The sequence below is a fragment of the Nanorana parkeri genome, unplaced genomic scaffold, assembly GCF_000935625.1.
Source record: "Nanorana parkeri isolate BGI_ZX_2015 unplaced genomic scaffold, ASM93562v1 scaffold765, whole genome shotgun sequence".
Classification (NCBI taxonomy): domain Eukaryota; kingdom Metazoa; phylum Chordata; class Amphibia; order Anura; family Dicroglossidae; genus Nanorana; species Nanorana parkeri.
Genome location: NW_017307033.1, coordinates 69,975 through 87,790, shown reverse-complemented (window position 1 = coordinate 87,790; position 17,816 = coordinate 69,975). Strand labels below are relative to the sequence as shown.

Genomic DNA, 17,816 nt, shown 5'->3' with positions numbered 1-17,816 from the left:
ACAAAAATTTTTTTTTTTTTTTTTTTTTTTTTTTTTTTGTACAATGGTCTTTGACCGTTTTATTTCCTTAAGTCAATGTGACTGAAAATAGAACCAAGTTGGAAGATTCTCCAATCAAAGACCTTTTTACTGAGTGTCTGAAGGATGTGGTGTTTGATTTGCTTTGAACATCTCTGTACATGAACCCTTATAATATAACTTTAATATTGTTATGATTGGTGTGTTTGTATTTGTTGTGTGTTTTTTTGTATTCACACTCAAGGAGATGCTGATAATGTTGTTTTGCTGCCTAAAGGATCCAACTGCATCTTAGCCTAAAACAAAAGGTCACCGACAAATATGCTTGCACCAGCTTTTATTGCAGACATTGACGGTTCATAAGGCAAACAACATTCTGTTTGTTTACGTGTGGTGTTTTTTTTTCTTTTTTTTTGTGTGTGAATTGGTTGACTGGCCATTTCTGGGGCCAACAACCTTTTTTATTTTTGCTAAATTAGAGTAATCTGCTTAGTGGTCACAGAATACACCGTAGCTCAGCTGGGACTATTGCAACTTCTTTTAATTTGGGAGAAGATAAGAGGCTAATAGATTCCACTGAAAACATAGCATGGAGAACGAGAAGCATCTAATTTTGTGTTTTGGTGTGCTGGAATGATGTTGTAAAATGTGCAGTAGGTCTGCTTCTGTTGTCCATTTCTTGTGTACTTTATTATCCAGTTTATCTGTATGGAGAGGCAGCTCGCAGTGAAAGTCGAAGAGCTCTTCCATCTGTGAGAGCTGGAGAGTATGAAGCCCTTCCCACAAAGGTACATAGAGTTTTCAGAATGGGTCATGTTTGTTTGCAGGCAATGCTTTGCTCTCAATTGTATTCATATTATTTTTTTGTTATAAACTTAATAAATGTACAGATCAGAAAAGTCAGAGCTTCTAAACCTACATGTTCAGGGGCAATGACTCTGGATATTCAAGCTATGAGATCAGTACTGTCAAAAAAGGAAGTTCCACAATCACAGCCTCCAAATTTTTTTTGTACACATTTTTCCTTGAAATGGTTTTTGAGTAGTAGTGTTATAAGACCCAAGCTGGATTCCCTGGTGCCCTATTGAGAGCCCATTAGCTAGCTGGGGAGAGGATTTTAGAGTAAATGTTAGCTCTTACAGCTGTGCAAGTGTTTTTGGGTGGAATAATCAAAAGTGCCTAAATTGACCAAAAACCTTTTTTTTTAGTTTATTTTTTTCCGTTGCCCTTTACGACTCATGTGTTTGCTAGTTTAAAGATGCAATCATTTTATAAATATTTGGCAATTATATTATCTTCAATGTTTTCTGCTTTTTATAATATTTTGAATTCTGTTAGTGCTGTTTGTCTGTGTTCCACCACATTTGAAGCTTTCCTTGTTTTTAATGTAGCTACAAAATCCAGAATGGAGTCCAGATTATGGAGATTCAGTGTTTGTTCCAAGCTGGGGGGCAACTGCAAGTGGTGCTCGTAAATTTCTTATTGCATATAATATTAATTTACTGACTACCAAAGAACTGGCTCATCGCATTGCCCTGAACATTAGAGAAGGAGGTCGTGGGAAAGGACAGGTGAGAGGGAAATGATTGTGCTTTGTTGAATATTATGACTGCATCTTATATTCTTATAGCCCTATATCTATATGCAGTTTGTGTACATGATCCTTGCTATGTCCCCTAAAACAGCAGATTTATCTAATCTGGTACAGTGGCTATAGGCATACTGCCCAACTGTCACTTATGTGGATGGACAGTTTCAGCCATGATCAGGACATTATTAGCATAAAATCTGTGTGTTCTGTGCTTGTGTGGTCTCAATGTACTGCGGTTTTCTCCCACACTCCAAAGACATGCTGGTAGTTTAATTGGCTTCTTTCTAAAATTGTTCCTAGTGTGATAATCGACTGAGCATGCCCAAGATGACTGCCTCACCATCTGCCCTGATAGCAGATAAAGTGTCCAGGAGAAAAGTGCTCTAAAAATATAATTAGAAAGAAAATAAACTTTTCTACATGGCCAGGCAATGATTTCTCAGGCCTGCCAGGATAGTACCAAATATATTTTACTCTGTTTCAAGCAGGAAATCTAGCACATTTTAGTGAATCAAAGGTTATGTTTTAAAACCTCGATTTACAGGATTATTTTGGGCTGGGTTACTTAGTTTAAATCCTACCAACCCAAAAACACTCCCAGACACACTTATGCCACATGGCAAACTGCAGAGAAGATGCTACTGCTTTGCAGTTCAGCTATTCAAAATGGATGATCCATACAGACCTTGTAAAAGAAAATTGTGATTTACGATCTGTGATTATACGATCTGTTTCCTATCTGCATGCTAGTGTGTACAATCCAGGTTTACAGCTACCCCTTTAAAATAAGGCTATTCTATTCTTGTACTTTGTTTCTTGAGATGAAATGAAGCTGTCATGTATACTAGGAAAAATACACGAGGATAGTCCTCAGCCACCTAAATATTACTATGTCCTTTTTACTAGCCTGGTCGTCTGAAAAAAGTGCAGGCTATTGGATGGTATCTTCAGGAAGAGAACATGGCACAAGTGTCTGCGAATTTACTGGATTATGAGGTCACTCCACTACATGTGGTATACGAGGAAACACGCAAGGATGCCAAGGTATCCACTCTTCTGGGCATTTAGCCTTTCCTAAAATACTGTGTATGGGAATTGTTATGGTTTATTTGAGTCCAGTTTTTTTCAACCAAATACTACACCACATGTCCCTAAATGGCAGATCACAGTCCACACACTGTTCTGTCTGGACTGAAATTGCTGACTTTCACTAGGTTATGGCTTGCTGACAGAATACACGGGCCTCCAAGGCCGGTAAAGTCGCACAAAAAAAGTAAACCGTGTGATGTGCCGGGATTGGTGGATCAGCACTGTGCCTGGGAACAAACACCAGCAGCTGTGCGTTGTTGTACAGCTGCTGGTGTGAATGCAGCCTAAATGGCTGACCGCGGACCTCCTTGAATTTTAATTCGCTACCTCCTGTAGTACCCCAAAATGACAAAAAAAGCTTGTAATTGGTGGGTCAGCTAGCCCAAACTTCAAACCGATGCTTTTAAATTTCTTTTAGGTATTTAGATTTTCTCTGACATTCTAACAGGCAACACTGGCCCTGCAGTGAGTATATCTGTGGGTCTGCATGCACACTTGTCTGAAATGAGCAATGCACACCTCCTTTTGGAGGCAGGGGACCAATTTATAGGGTTCATCATAGATTTTTAGAGCAAAAAAAAGTCCATCTCGGGGTAGTCGTCGTTAAATGTTTAGACCTTGCTGGAGGAATTTCAGCTGGAATGGAATTTGCATCCACTCCTGTTTCCCCTAGGTTTTCACGGTAGGTGCGTTGTGCAGTACCGTGCGATTAACAGACCCCAATAGTGCTTGCATTTTAGTATTCTAAATTCCTTTTTACCATATTGTCCATTCCTGTTTTTTGAGCACTCTTCGTATCTTCCCTTTTACTTCTGGAGCTGTATATTTTCATTTACTTCTCTCTGTTTTAGGAGTTGAGCCTTCCAATACTTGGTTCACAGTTGGTTGGTTTGATCCCCCTTAAAGCACTGTTGATGTCTGCAGAGTATTATATGAAAGAAGAAAATTTGTTCTTGCTGGAAGAGGATCACAAAATCCGCCTGGTAACATATACTACCCATTACAGATCACTGCTTACACGAAATGTAAAACGGGGCTATCTTCTTGCACAACATGACCAACAACACGCTCGAGCATGAAGGTTCTGTTTTTAAATTGCACAAACGCAGCTTCCACTTCAATCTAGCTGATTAGCCCATAACCCCTTCCCTTGTGTCTGATATGAAATAATAATGTTGAATGTTGTAAACAGTAATTTTGCATTGTACTGTAATCTAGGGCTGCAGTAAGACACAGTGGCCCACGTGGCTTCACACTGGAAGCGATTCTGGCAGCTAAACCACCACCAGATCGCTTCCATCGCTTCAAACAGTGTCCCCTCTCTGCTCGACACCCCGTCCTTTGCTTCCCCGGCTCTGCTGCCCCTTATGCCGGCTGGGGAGTGGCATTATAGGTGTAAGAGTGTAGCAGGGAGAGAGACCAGAGAACATCTGTTCTGCTGAATGGAGCCAGAAGTGATTGCGGCCAGGAGGTGTTTGTGCCATCCACAAAAATGGAAACACACCTACCGCACTGTAACAGTTAGTAATTCGTTTCTTGTATGGCCCTCAAGAAAATGAATAGCCCTCCCCTGCTCTAGGCCAAGTGTAGTTTACTTCCCCAGACCTGTAATGTGGACATAAACAGGGAGCAACTGTTTCCCACATGTGATTTGCATATTGATGGTAACCACACCTTGAGTTTCTGGGAGACATGAATTCCAATGTTAAATGTTTTAAATAGGTTAGTAGAGGAATATCGTTTTGTAGTGGTTGTGTTCCATTCTTTCAAAGGAAAAATGGGGCTGTGAAATTTCATAAGGGGAGGTGTGCCTATGGACTGTAAAGGCCATATAATTCCAAGACTATCTTATAGATCCCAGCAATGTTAATATAACTGCATGCAGTTCAACTTGTCATTATTTTACACCGATAGATATGTTTTCCATCAACTAATTTTCAGTGTTGTGTATAACAGGTTATTAACAGACTTGGACTGGATTCTTTGGCTCCCTTTGAACCTAGGAAAAGAGTCATTGAGTAAGTGGTTGGTATAGCTGATATGTGTTTAAAACAAAGTACACAGTGATGTTCATTCTTCAATTTTTTTTAGTTTTGGATGGCGTGGGCAAACTGCGGTCCTCCAAACTGCTGCCATCCAGCAGCTCATGCATCTGTCTCTGGGAGACATGCCTGTGAGAATCTTGCAATGCCTCATGGGATTTGCAGTTCCACAACAGCTGGAGGACCAGAGTTTGCCCACCCCTGGGAAAGACCTTCTGCCAAGATCTTATTGCGGTCTGTGTCACCACAGGGTATTTACCCCTCTATTTGTCCAGGAAACCATTGTTATCAAGACAAAGGAAGGGGAAATGTAAAATTCTAGAGTTGTCAATAGAGCAATAAGTTGGGGTAATTCATCCAATGGGCACAAATGTTGTGGTCTAAGGTGGGAATCCCCCCTCAGTTTGGGGAGATGTTCCTAGATTTTGTCTCTAGGACAGAAAGTAAAGAGAAATCTGCATAGCACCACACCTACAGCAAAGAGATTATGGATTTTTGTTTTGTTTTTGTAGCCAAGATCAATAGAAAGGCTCTTTTGTAAGAGCTGAGTAACGTTCTAAAATAAAGTTGTTTTTTTTTTAGAGGAGCTTCCCCTATTTTGACAAAAATTGACAAATATAGTGAATCCAACAGAAATGAACAATTATATTTAGGGTATAGGATGGTGAATAATGTAAGCGGGGAGGCTGTGTTTTAAACCTAAGAATGATGGTGGATGATTTACAATTTATGTAATTCACATTTTGGAGTGTCCGTGTGGTCTTCAATATGGGTGGCATAGGACTAAACAGTGAGCTGCATGACCAAGGGGAAAAAATAATTAAAAGGTATTTTACAAACGGGGCCGTTTTATCGTTCTAACACAGAGGTTTTCCTGGTTTGGGATATACAGTAGATAGAATGTTAGGAAATTGAGAGGATCTAATATATAACAAGAGACTTCATGCAATGGAGCTAAATGGTATTTCAGTTAGACATCCTAGCATCTTGAAGGATAAATGTGGATATAAATAGTTTTATTTCTAATGATTTAAATGGTTCGAGGATTTATTTGTCAAAACGTGTATGGTGTTCTATGCTATTTATGTAATATGTTTTAACAACATTATTTATGGTATGGGAGAGGGACTATTTGGCGTAGTAGTATTGTTGGGGCACTGACCGGGTTAATAGTAAAGCAACCAGGTGCCTGCTTGTATCACTCTCGCTTTCACTGAAATAAATGTAGATCTCCTTCCCATGGGAACCATAGGCGTGCACAGCCTATTGCATTAGGGTGTGCACTCTAAGATACAAACTTGCAACCATGCATACATACACCTGAGGCATCCCGGATTTCCATCTGTTGAACTGTCCTTACCTTTTCCAGCAGTAATGAAGCAGGGAGCCTGGTAGGTGGTGACCACCTGCCTGGCTTCCTGATTGGATGGTTAGCCTGGGAAGTCGCAGCCACGCCCCTTGTAGCTTCCCAGGCACCGAGGACTGCGGCTGTTATGTGAGCAATGTAAGTGGCAAGTGCAGTCAGTCACTGAGAGATCTTTGATCTCCCCACCAGCGTTTTTACAGGCAGGGCCCTCCTTACCATCTTGTCTTGTCTTGAATTGTATTGCGATTGTAATGTCTTCCTTTATATTGTAAAGCGCTGCACAAACTATTGGCGCTATAAAAATCCTGTATTATAATAGTCACTGAGCAGCGCCTGCTGCTACGGTGTTGTGCTCGGGATGATTAGGAAGTGCCCAGGCCCCCGTGCATGCCTATGATGGGAACATCACTCTCTCCTAATGAAGCATGTCCAAACACTACTGGTGTCGTGGACTACAAACATTACAGTTCATAGCTGTGTTCTTGGAGCACCAACTAATGTGACTTGTATATTTTTAATTTATCAGTTTATAATAAAAACATGAAACTTAATCCTCCTGTCCCATCGCACTCCTGACCGGACAAAAAACCCAAATCCAACTGGGTGGGTGCGGTAGTGACAACGGATGCCTCCGTAAAAATGTAGATAGATGAAAGTAGTCACTCGCACTCCATGATATTAAAGTCAATGCTGTTTATTGACTGAGAGAACACACATCTCCTTAGCGACGTTTCGAGACCATGCGGTCCCGTCCTCAGGCAAACGTCCTCTGTTTGCCTGAGGACCGCATGGTCTCGAAACGTCGCTAAGGAGATGTGTGTTCTCTCAGTCTTGTTCTGCTCTAAAGCTACAGCATTGCACAGGGGATAGGCAACCTCGGTACTCCAGCTGTTGTGGAGTACTATGGTTTTTATCTTTTTAAAGAAGAAATCCAGGGGGAAAAAATTTATTAACCCTTGCAGTAAGGTTACCCCCACAGTGCAAAGGTTACGTGCTCGTTTTTGTCTAGGTTCAAAAGTAATAAAGTTTATACTCTCAACCCCCAGCCAATCAAGTTTTTTTTTTTTTTTTTTTTTTTTTTTTTTTTTTAAATATATGGGAAAAAAGTTTTAGATTTTTAATTTGCTGATTTATCTATGGGTATACAACAGTAGATCAAGTAAGAATGGGACCTAGTTGTAATTATGTGTCTATGCAGTGTGTATATTGTAAAGTTTTATTGACAAGTCTTGAGCAGAAAAAGATCTGCGTGTCATTTGAAGCTTGCAAGCTACTGATTAGAGGCCATTGTTTAACTACTATCTAGCACTATATAGTTACTATATAGTTGATGTTTTGTAATATAACCAAAGTGTGCATTAAACCTAAATGCTGTATATTTTCAGGTACCTTGTACAAGATGAGTATTCTGGGGCTCTCGTCACACAGACAGTAAAAAAGTTTGTACAAAATGTGGGAGCACGCACAGCTACACCCGGTGGAGGCTCAGTTTCGGCTGCTGTCTCTGCTATGGTGGGTACATGGGGCGCTATTGACAGAATTAACACCGCATGCTTTCTACCATGTGAAGAAGCTTTATGCTAATTCTAATTCTATCTGTAGCCATTCTGCCCTAAGGAGGAGTGAATCTTTTTTTTTTAAATATGGCTTAACCTGGCTGTAATCAGTCTAAGCTGAAATGATAGTCCAGCTTTCTATAGGTTTTCCCAAGCTCAGTGTTTGCTTCTGTCTGCTGCTGGGGAGTATCCACAACATTAGAGCAAAAAGATAAAATAATGCTGAGTGAAGAATATTTGTGGCTCCATGGCCAATTACTAGGAGGTTTATGGTCAGTGCTACTATCACTAGTGGAGACATCTACTTTATATTTAAAATTTATTTTGTTATCTGAAGGTGATCTCCCCCTTTTGGGTTTTGAGAGAGCACTTTCACATCCATTCACAACTAGACCGAGCGCAACTTATTTGCCACATAATAGACTCACTTATACACAAAGTTGCTGCTGGTCTATTTAGTTATTTAGATTTCGAGTCACTCATTCCCAGCGCAGTGATTTTTGATTATTACTATTATGGTCAGTGCTGCTTGCTGGGTGACGACATAAATATGTGTTAACCTTGCGTCTATCCTTTTGGTAGGGCTGTTTTCCTAGGGAAGCTCTAGGGGTGCCGCAGCTTCCTTGTTCCATGGCAGGACTTGCTTTTCCTAATTTTCACCTGTACCATTTGGCGGCACAATTGGTGATGATGCATAACTGATTGGGACCTGATGATGCATGAATGATTGGTACCTGACGAAGGCTGCAATTCTTACCTCCTTTGAATCCCTACACAATGTCCTGTCAAGGGGCAATGACATAATTCCTGGTGCAAAAAGCCACCTACATTTTCATGGGGTGGGACAGTTTGCGCAATGCCAAGTGACCTGCCAGTACCTACCAAGAGAGTAAGAGCCAACCCCCCTCCCCCTTATACCACAATAACTTCTTATAAACTATTATTAATTGCCTATGTCACCCTCATAAATTAAGTCATACAGGGCTAACACCTAAGTCTGTGGCTTTTATTCAGACCAATGGTCTATCTTTCCTTTTGTATTTATTTCTTTGTTTGAGGTACTGACATAATTGCACATTTATGTAATGTATATTTCTGAAGCCTTTGCTAATTTAATGACTCATGGCTCACAGCGTGATCTAATGAATGTTCCTTTGCAGGGAGCTGCTTTGGGCTGCATGGTGGGGCAGATGACTTATGGAAAGCGTCAGTTTGAATCTCTGGACGGTGTGATGAGAGAACTGATTCCTTCTTTCCATAATGCGCTGGAAGATTTGCTGGACCTCGTAGATGCGGATTCGAATGCATTTGCAAGCTACATGGTAAAGAAGAGCTTTCTGTTACCATCTAGGGCTGTTTAAGTCCTAAAGCTAATAACACAAATGTCTTAGTGTGGTTAGAATAATTAGTTGTTACAGCCCCAGGTTATTTTTATATCAACTTCACGTGTTTTAGTCAGATTCCTATGGCACATGCTTGGCCTGAACTTAAAGGGTCATGTCAATAAAAAAAGAGAATCTATTTCCAGCACGCAAGGATGTTGGTGGGCTAAATTTATCTGTAGATTTTTATGTGATGTCTTAACTTATTTGCAGAGTCCTAATCCTCCATTAAAGTTCGAAAATAAATATGGTTGAGGAAAGGGGTGGGGGGGGTGTTATTCAAATACAATTTCAAGATCTCAGACTATTAAATGTTCAGATTTTCATCCAAAACCATAAAACATTGACATTTTGGATAGACATACTATTTATAGCTTGTCTCCCAGTCAGATGCTTCTATATAGTACATGAACTGTTTAAACTACCAAAGGAATGGTAATTGTATTCAACCAGACTTGTGAAGGTTAAAGCACTGTTGCCATACAACATAGCCAGGTTTGTGGCTATGTTGTTTCTCAACATCAGTTGAGCTTGGTTACCAAATTACTCAGCTTGTAATTGGAGAGTAAAGGAGAAGCGGAAGACAGATGAATCATCACTTTGATCTTTCCTCCTGTTAGCATGTTCACTGTTGACCAACAGCACTGTGCAAAATGATATAGTTGCAACTGCCTCAGAATGCTGCAACTCGACCAGTTGGCTCAATTAACAATCTAGAGCTGCCTATGTTGCCGGAAACCAACAGAGTTGTGGAGAAGCACAAAAAATAGCCAAGCAGCTTAAAAGGATGGCAGTCCACATTCCTCCCTGAATAGCTTTGGCACTAGAGTGCAAGAAGAAGGAAATGACGGCTGTAGCACACCTGCCTCTGCTTCCCTTCTTCCTCCCCAACCTGTTTGAGCGACTTTCCCAATATGGCTCACCCTGTTACAACTGTAAACAGTTGGGCGGAGGTAGCTGTCACTGTTAGCGACACCCAAATGTGTATGTTACCGGCATCTGTCAAAATGTCATTCTGCGGCGTGTGTTCGTCGCAGCGACGGGACCGCGCTTGTCGTGTTTAAAAAAATTTTTTTATTTAATTTTGTTGAGCCATCATGGACAACGCTGGATGTCGGGATTGACGTTGGATTACATCGGTGGATCGATTTTATTTATATTAAAAAAAAAAAAGCTTGTCAAAAACGTGTATTTTGTTTTCCAAATAAGGGATTTGTTTCAAAAAGTCTGGACTTTTTATTAAAATTTTATTTAACCCTTTAGTGAATGGGTAGAGGTACAAATACCCTTTACTCATTCACAGGGGGGAAGGCGGCATCTGGGTGCCCCTTTATTAGGGGTACACTGATGTGAATAAGCCCCCCCCCTGCCCGCACCCCCACAACCAACGCCCCAGGGCTTGTGGGGAAGATGCCCTTGTCCCTCTCCGCAGGGGACAAGGTGCTTTTCCATGGGTGGTGTAGGAGTGCCCACCCCCCCTTCTCACATTTACTAAATATATTTTAAACTTTTATTTTATTTTGCTTGGTCACAACTGTAGAATGCATTTCTAACTAATCAGGTCTTTTGCAATCTTTTATTCAACATGCATGGGTCTAGTTTCAGTTGTTAAACCTGTCTTTTGTATGCATTGTTTGTGAATAACAAATATATACTATGAGCATTTTGTGGTTATATATGGGTATTAATATTTCTTTACTTTATCTCTTGTCAGGCTGCCCTGAAGCTTCCAAAAGACACAGAACAACAACAGCAGAAGTAAGTTTTCCTAATGATTGATTATAAATTGTCTATATTAAAGTAAAAGCAGCAGAGGGGCAAAGTTTTTCAGCAAAAGTCAGGGAAAAAAAATAAGTGAGAAAAAGGTGTAGTCTCTCCTATTTTAAAGGTATGCTTTTATGTACATTTCTGAAGCTTGAGATTAAGTGAGAAATGGTGGAGGGTGTTTTTACTGTAAGCACACCGAATATATTTGAGAAGGGAAGTTCTTTAAATGGGGAGATGGGTTTAGAGTGAGTTGCATGCTAAGTTGGGTCACCCCTTTTAAAAACAGCTTAAAACCAAATTGAACATTTAGTTTAAATCTGCTGAATACATTCCAGATGTGACCACTACACTGATTCCACCCTGTGGACAGTTTTCCCTGATCTGGGACAACAATTTAAACACTAGCAGACTAAAGGTGCCCATACACTGCACGATTATCGTACGAGAATCGTGGGAAATCCCGCGATCGTACGATAATCGCAAAGTGTATGGAAGGAGTGCGACCGTTTCTATTGTACGGTTGCACGTCTTCCGTCGAACAAGCAGGCTGGAAAACCCACCGGGAATCGTACGATTCTCGGCGAGTTAGTGGCCTGCTTGTTTGACAACTGCCGAACGGGCCGGTGTGCGCATGCGCACACTGCCCGTTTGCAGTCATCGGAAACCCGCCCCTCTCTGCAGTCATCGGAAGCCCGCCCCTCAGGTAGACCATACGTTTTTTTAATTACTTTACAACCCTCGCAAGACAAAAGTCTCAAGTAGGGTATACACTGGTAGATTTTCAAATGAATGTTTGTACAAACAACAATCTCCTTGGAACATTTTGATAATGCCATAAGACACTTGACATATGTTGTTTTGATTTTCATTTTGACGTTGGAATGAATGGATTTTCCTGAAGGAAAATCGCATTCACTGTTTTTAAAATGTCATTCAATTGAGAAAAATTCTTCAGCATGCTCCTTCGACTCTTTATCATTGCAATCAAAATCATCGATTTAACCCCGTTTAGTATTAGAAAGTCGAACAAACATACTGTGTATACCCTACTTTTTAGTTTTTCTTTAGAAAGCAGCCACAGTCTGAGAAGAAAAGCCTGTCTCACCTCCCAGCATGCTGCAGTGAAGTACATTTTGCTCTCTGCGTGGAAGCAGTGACGCACCCCCTAGCTGAGTCCACTTAGTCAACTTTGCAGAAGTCCAACACGCCACCTACAAAGGGCCCACTGCTTCCCCAAAGAAAGCAAGGACTTCACTGCAGCTGCTGGCAGGGGACATTGTTTTTCTACTTGGGCTGTAGCTACTGTTAAAGACATGAGCTGTAGGAAATCAAACACCTTTTTTTTTTTTTTTTTTTTTTTTTTTAATGCACCTCGAATGTATTCAGCTGATGTAAACTGAAAGTTAAATTGTCATTTAAAGTAAACCTGCAGTAACGGTAATGTATAGATTGCCAGTAGAGACCTACTCCTGAAAATACTAGCTGCCTGTCTGTCTCAAGCTTCAATACTTTAAGGCACTAAACTGGATCAAGCATGTGCAAAATAGGGGGAGTGATAAAAGTCCTGATCTGCATACTTGTCCCAGGTCAGTGTTTTTTTAAAGTTCTAAAATCAATATACAGATTTGCCAACTAGCATTTCCAAAAGGGGTGGTTGTCAGTGGCAGGCTAAACTACAAATTTTCTTTTAACTAAGGGATTTTTGTGTGTAATGGTTCTGTGGTGGAGGGATGTGGTGACTGCTGAGCAACTTCTTGCCCACGCCTAGTATTTTCTCTCATGAATCCTTTTGAACTAAAGTTCAGTTTTACGCATTTGCTTTTTAAATGTCTGTGCTGAAAATATGACTAAGGTAAGGAGAAATAAAGCATACACTTGTTCCCTCCCATTTTGATGACCTTGTGATTTTTTTTTTTGTAGGCGGTTCACTGCTCTACAGGATGGTCTAAAGGAAGCAGTGGGGGTTCCATTAAGCCTGGCTGAGAAAGTCAACACGTTGTGGAAGCCCCTGCTAGAGCTTTCTAAACATGGCAATAATGCATGTATATCTGACCTTCAGGTATAGAACTTGGTTTATCTGGTCTATCTGATTTCAGGAATTGCTTTTTTTTATTTTTTTTACTGAGGGCAAATAAGATCAGAAAAAGAGGAAACGTAAAGTAAATGGAGCTTAAAGTAGGAAAGTAACAGACAATTTGCTCTGCTGGTGATCTTTGGCATCAAAAAAGCTACGGGGAACAGAAGGAGCTACGCTGTATGCAGCAAGAGTAAATACCAATCTCCAGGGTTTCAAATAGACTGTGCAACACTAGAAAATCCCCTGTACAAAAAAATCCCTAATTGGAGCTGGTCTAGTAAACAGGTTTACACATATAAAGTATTTATAAATGACAACATTTAATATAACAAAAAAACCAGTAAGAACATCTACAACAAGACATTTAAAAACAATTAAAATGACTTCCCTTAGGATGACCCAGTATGGGTGGTAATCTGAGCGGCAGATAGTCACTGGTGCAAGCACAATGGCCAAAAGGTGGATACTTTGTATCTGAGCTTACTCACATCATTTGTGGTTCAAAGTGGGGGACAGCCCTCGTAGGATCCTGTGCTGATGTATAATTCACAATGGAGCAAGCCTGCTAAGTAGCAATTCCAGAAAATCCAACTCCTTTTTGTAAAAGCCAGGGATCTTGGGGATGCCTCTCCATCCACTGATCGATGCTTACACTTGCCCGCGGGGTTTAGTTTCCAATCCGTGGAGGAAACATCCGAGATGGTTTCAAGCTCGTACGGCAAGATAAAATATATTGGAATCTCCACGGCGGTGTGTCCGTAATGCGGTAGAGCCGAAAGCTGAAGGAAATCGAGTGGCAACAGTCCGCTCGTACTTCTCAATCTCAGCCTAAATTGTACAGGCTAGTCAGCTGCTGCAGACCAGACAGTGTCCAGGCCGTCCTGGTTCCGTCCCTTTGATTGGGAAACAGTGTAGTTTTCACTCTCACTGGCCGCATGTGGGAAGTAAGAGAGTCTGCTGCGGGTATCCAGTGAAGCCTTCGCACACGTTGCCCTGACGCGTTTCCCCCCAATCACACGGGGCTTCCTCAGAGGGGCGTGTGTGTGATCTTTGGCATCCTCTTTTTAGCCACGTCTTGTCTACATGTGTGCAGTTAAACAATTGCTGCACATAATTTCACAGGGCAGGTTTTCTGATGGTGACAGCAGTGGCCCGTGACTGTGTAATGTGCATTGGTATAGCCACTTGGTCTCTATTGGGAGATCTTGTAACAATTTGTCAGCCTAAACTCAGGAAAAACTGTTTTACTCACCAAAGGATTTATAAGTTTAGCCAGCCTATCCTGAGATGCACAGGCTAACTGTGACTTGACTTTTCTCTACTGCAGTTTTTAGTAGGTTTGACCCTCCTTTGCCCCCAAGCTGAGCAGCAGAATATAAGTAGGGCAACGCAGTGGCTTAGCCGTTAGCACTTTTTCAGTTTGAATCCTGGCTAGATCACTATCTGCATGGAGTTTGCATGTTCTCCTTGTGCGGGTTTCCTCCCACACTCAAGACTTGCTCGTAGGTTAATTGGTTGCTGTGCAAATTGGCCCTAGTGTGTACGTATGCGAAGTTTAGGGACTTTAGATTGTAGATAACTTGAAGGCAGGGACTGATGTGAAATTACAATATGCAAAGTAATGTGTAACTTAAGGACACTATGCAAATGCTTGTAACAAAGAATTTGAAGTCATCCCTATGTTCTCGCCTTCTCCCAGTATATACCTTGTCAACATGTGCATGTAGCACACCTGATTGGCTCTTAGTTCTGTCCACTTCTCCCTAGTTTAACTTCTGCTATAGTCTTGTTCAGTTCAAAAATAAATGTTGCACGGCACATGAGATTTTACTGCAGATCTTTATCTGTTTTGTAGATTGATGTAGGCCTGGTCACTTCACTTTCTCAGAATGATTGCTAAGTGAGAAAGCCCGCTTTTACTAAATTCAGATTAATATCGGTTTTGTAAGAAGGAAAGCTGTAGCCCCAACATTTTTTATATAGAAAGGTAATTTTTACAAATTGATCTGTTACAAATCTGTACATGAATTCTATTAGACTTTTATTAACTGTCCATTATGTTCCCTCATCTGAAAATACTATTTTCATTCTGTTTTGACAAATGTTGAATGTTTCAGGACTAAATGCCTTGTAATCCTTTTCATAGGTGGCAGCAAAGGCTTTAGAAACTGGAGTGTTTGGGGCTTATTTTAATGTCCTTATCAACCTTCGAGAGATCAAAGATGAGGAGTTTAAAAGCCAGGTAACAAGTGCTGAATGACCTACACCCTAGAGCAATAATTGATCTGAAAATGCTTTTTGGTCCTCCTAGATCCTTGGTTCTCAACTCGTGGGTCGCGACCCCCCGTGTTCAGTGGGTCGCCGCATGCCTTCCACTTTTCTAGGTGAGAGGCTCCTCAGCCCCCCCTAGCGCAGCAGCACTGTCAGTACTCGCACAAAGCAGCCATTCAAAATATGCTGCCCGGTGCCGAGTGTCAGCATGAGGTGGGATGGAGCTATGGCCGTGAGGGAGCTCCATCCATAAGTGCATTGCCTACAGCTCCTTCTAAAATGTCCTATAGAGGTGCCAGGACCTGAGTGACCTCACATTCTGGTTTCTGGCACCTCTACAGGGCATGCAAGGGAGCTGTACAATGCACATATGGAGCTCCATCACAGTTCAGCAGTCCACACTGTACCCCAGGCTGAGGATTAACTCCAGTTATCGTAAGGTAGGGAGACTGGGTGGATCTTAAAAATAATTAAATATTTTTTGGAGTGTGTATGTGAGATTGTGTATGTATGTCAGCGTTTTTGAGGGCCCGTTTACACTAGTACAGTGCGATAAACGCCCTGTACCATACGATTGCACCAACCGTGCATTCTGGTGTGGGAAGTATGTTGGGTTGCCATTCATTTGAATGGTACCCCAAACGTACCTCCCACCCACAGTTCGTACGCCCGAACTGGAACGTACGGTACCCTTATTTCGCGTGTTCCAGTGCGGTGCGACTTGGGTCGCGACCTAATGATCAAGGACAAATGTGGGTCCTGAGGTTACACAGGTTGAGAACCACTGCTCTAGATCATTGTTATAAAGTTTAATCAGATTGAAAAAAAATTCACAGGTCCATCCAGTTCAAAGCATGTGTCAGTCTGAGTCTCTAACCATTCCCAGTAGTAATCAGGTCATATCTGGCTCCATTATTTCCAGCCCCTGTCTTGGAACTGCATGCTTGTTTTAGGACATGATTTTGAAAGTATTATTGGATCAAATGTTAGTTAAGTAGCATTTAAAAAAAATAGCATTTGATCAGCAAAGGTTTTCTAAACTGCAGTTCTTAAAATCCTGTAATAAAGAGAACATGTAGGTTCTGGCCATTATGGCATCCACGATCCTTTCCAAATGTGACCATATCTTGTCATATTCCCCCTATTTTATAGTTCAAGTGTAATGTTACAAAGTATTTTACCAAAAGAGTAGTGGATGCTTGAAACAGACTTCTAGCAGCGGTAGTGATTCAGTAACAATAAATCCAGTAAACATGCTTGGGATAAACATAGGTCCATCACCAGACAAAAATGGGTAAAATAAATAAAAAGCAAATTGAATTGACCATTCAGTGATTTTGTTGATTGTCTTCTATGCTTCTCTGCTATTCAGGCCAGAGAGACTTCTTCTGCTCTCTGAAGTCTCCCTTTACAGGAGAGATCTTTGCATTTTATGGTGTTGGGGAACAGGAACATTTGTACTGCTAAAGGATGGAGAGATAGAGTTCAGGGTAGGGAATAGTTCCCTCTTGGTAATACTTGTTACCTGGCTAAGTCTGGCAACATTTTCTGAGTCATAAAGCCAGATTAAGCATTCAGCAAAAGCAAGACAGATATGAGCAATTCCTAAACTGTTTGCCCAGTTAAGTGTCCTGAATGACTGAAGCAATTGCATGAGCATGACACTCAAGCATTGGCCAAGCATTCTGAAAAGGAGAGGTCATCCATAATCATCCACACTTTCCCATGATAGGTATGTGTAGAGCCATAACACTTTGGCAAGGGTGATCCAAGCTGAGCTTTTTCTTTTATTAAGGGACTTTGCACTGTAAGCTTTACTAGACAAGAGCATGGTGTGTCTGGTTCTATATACTTGTTGAAAGCAATCCTCCATTCTGAAACGGCAAAAAATGTTTCAGAGAATGGCAGTTGACATTTTTTTATTTTTTTTTCCTTTCTACAGACCCAAAAGAAAGCAACGCAACTATTGGATGAAGCAAAGAATAACGTTCAGTCTGTGTTACAAATTTGTGAGGGGCGCAACTGAAATCTCTGAGAATAAATAACTATTATTGCAACATTCATTGTTTTTTGTCTTATTCTAAGGGAAAAATGTTTTATTTCAATTGACATATGTAGAATAAATGGTTATGAGTGATGAACGTAAAATCGGTTCTGTTGGATATATAGGTATACTGTGATCCTGATCTGTTCAGGAAAGTCCTCCCTATTGACTACCTTGCACCCCTATTGCATCTGTATATCCTTGTTGAAAAAGGTCCAGATGAAGAAAAAAAAGTATGTTTTACTAATGGGCGTTGCACCTTTCAAATCTTTTTTGCTTTGTGCAATTTTTTTTCCCCTGGAAAGGGCATGCGCATGTATTGTATGGAATATCATTATAGTGAGGTCTGATGAACCCCCAAACTGGCCAGAATAGGGGTGTTGTACTGAACACCATGCCACCCCCATTTCTCCAGAATGCACAAGTCGGTAATAGAACAGTCAAATTGTACATTTTGTGTACTGTTAGGCATTTATGCAAGGTGACACATTTAATGTGAAACCATCCAGTTTAAAGCCCAGGTTTGACTCAAAATTGATCCGGGCCACTGTTGAGAACAAAGTGTTAAAGGATAAGTGCAGGAATATATAAAATTTTCCCCCAGTCCCCAATG

At 41.0% G+C, this 17,816-nt stretch overlaps 1 protein-coding gene across 3 annotated transcripts in view; it reads left to right on the top strand.

The window, feature by feature from the left end:
* The window catches only part of FTCD (formimidoyltransferase cyclodeaminase), a 21,408-nt gene extending 4,192 nt beyond the window's left edge, over positions 1 to 17,216 (top strand). Inside the window, exons 4-14 of one of the 3 annotated variants that reach the window (XM_018564606.1) lie at positions 718 to 806; positions 1,410 to 1,589; positions 2,516 to 2,653; positions 3,550 to 3,681; positions 4,655 to 4,716; positions 7,492 to 7,618; positions 8,823 to 8,984; positions 10,759 to 10,802; positions 12,729 to 12,870; positions 15,035 to 15,130; positions 17,102 to 17,216. In XM_018564606.1, coding sequence (XP_018420108.1) covers positions 718 to 806; positions 1,410 to 1,589; positions 2,516 to 2,653; positions 3,550 to 3,681; positions 4,655 to 4,716; positions 7,492 to 7,618; positions 8,823 to 8,984; positions 10,759 to 10,802; positions 12,729 to 12,870; positions 15,035 to 15,130; positions 17,102 to 17,185 — 1,256 coding nt within the window. In that variant the 3' untranslated portion in view covers positions 17,186 to 17,216. Of the gene's footprint in view, positions 1 to 717; positions 807 to 1,409; positions 1,590 to 2,515; positions 2,654 to 3,549; positions 3,682 to 4,654; positions 4,717 to 7,491; positions 7,619 to 8,822; positions 8,985 to 10,758; positions 10,807 to 12,728; positions 12,871 to 15,034; positions 15,131 to 17,101 lie in introns of those variants that run through there. The other 2 variants (XM_018564609.1, XM_018564610.1) reach the window with 2 other exon arrangements.
* The last annotated feature ends 600 nt before the right edge of the window (positions 17,217 to 17,816 follow it).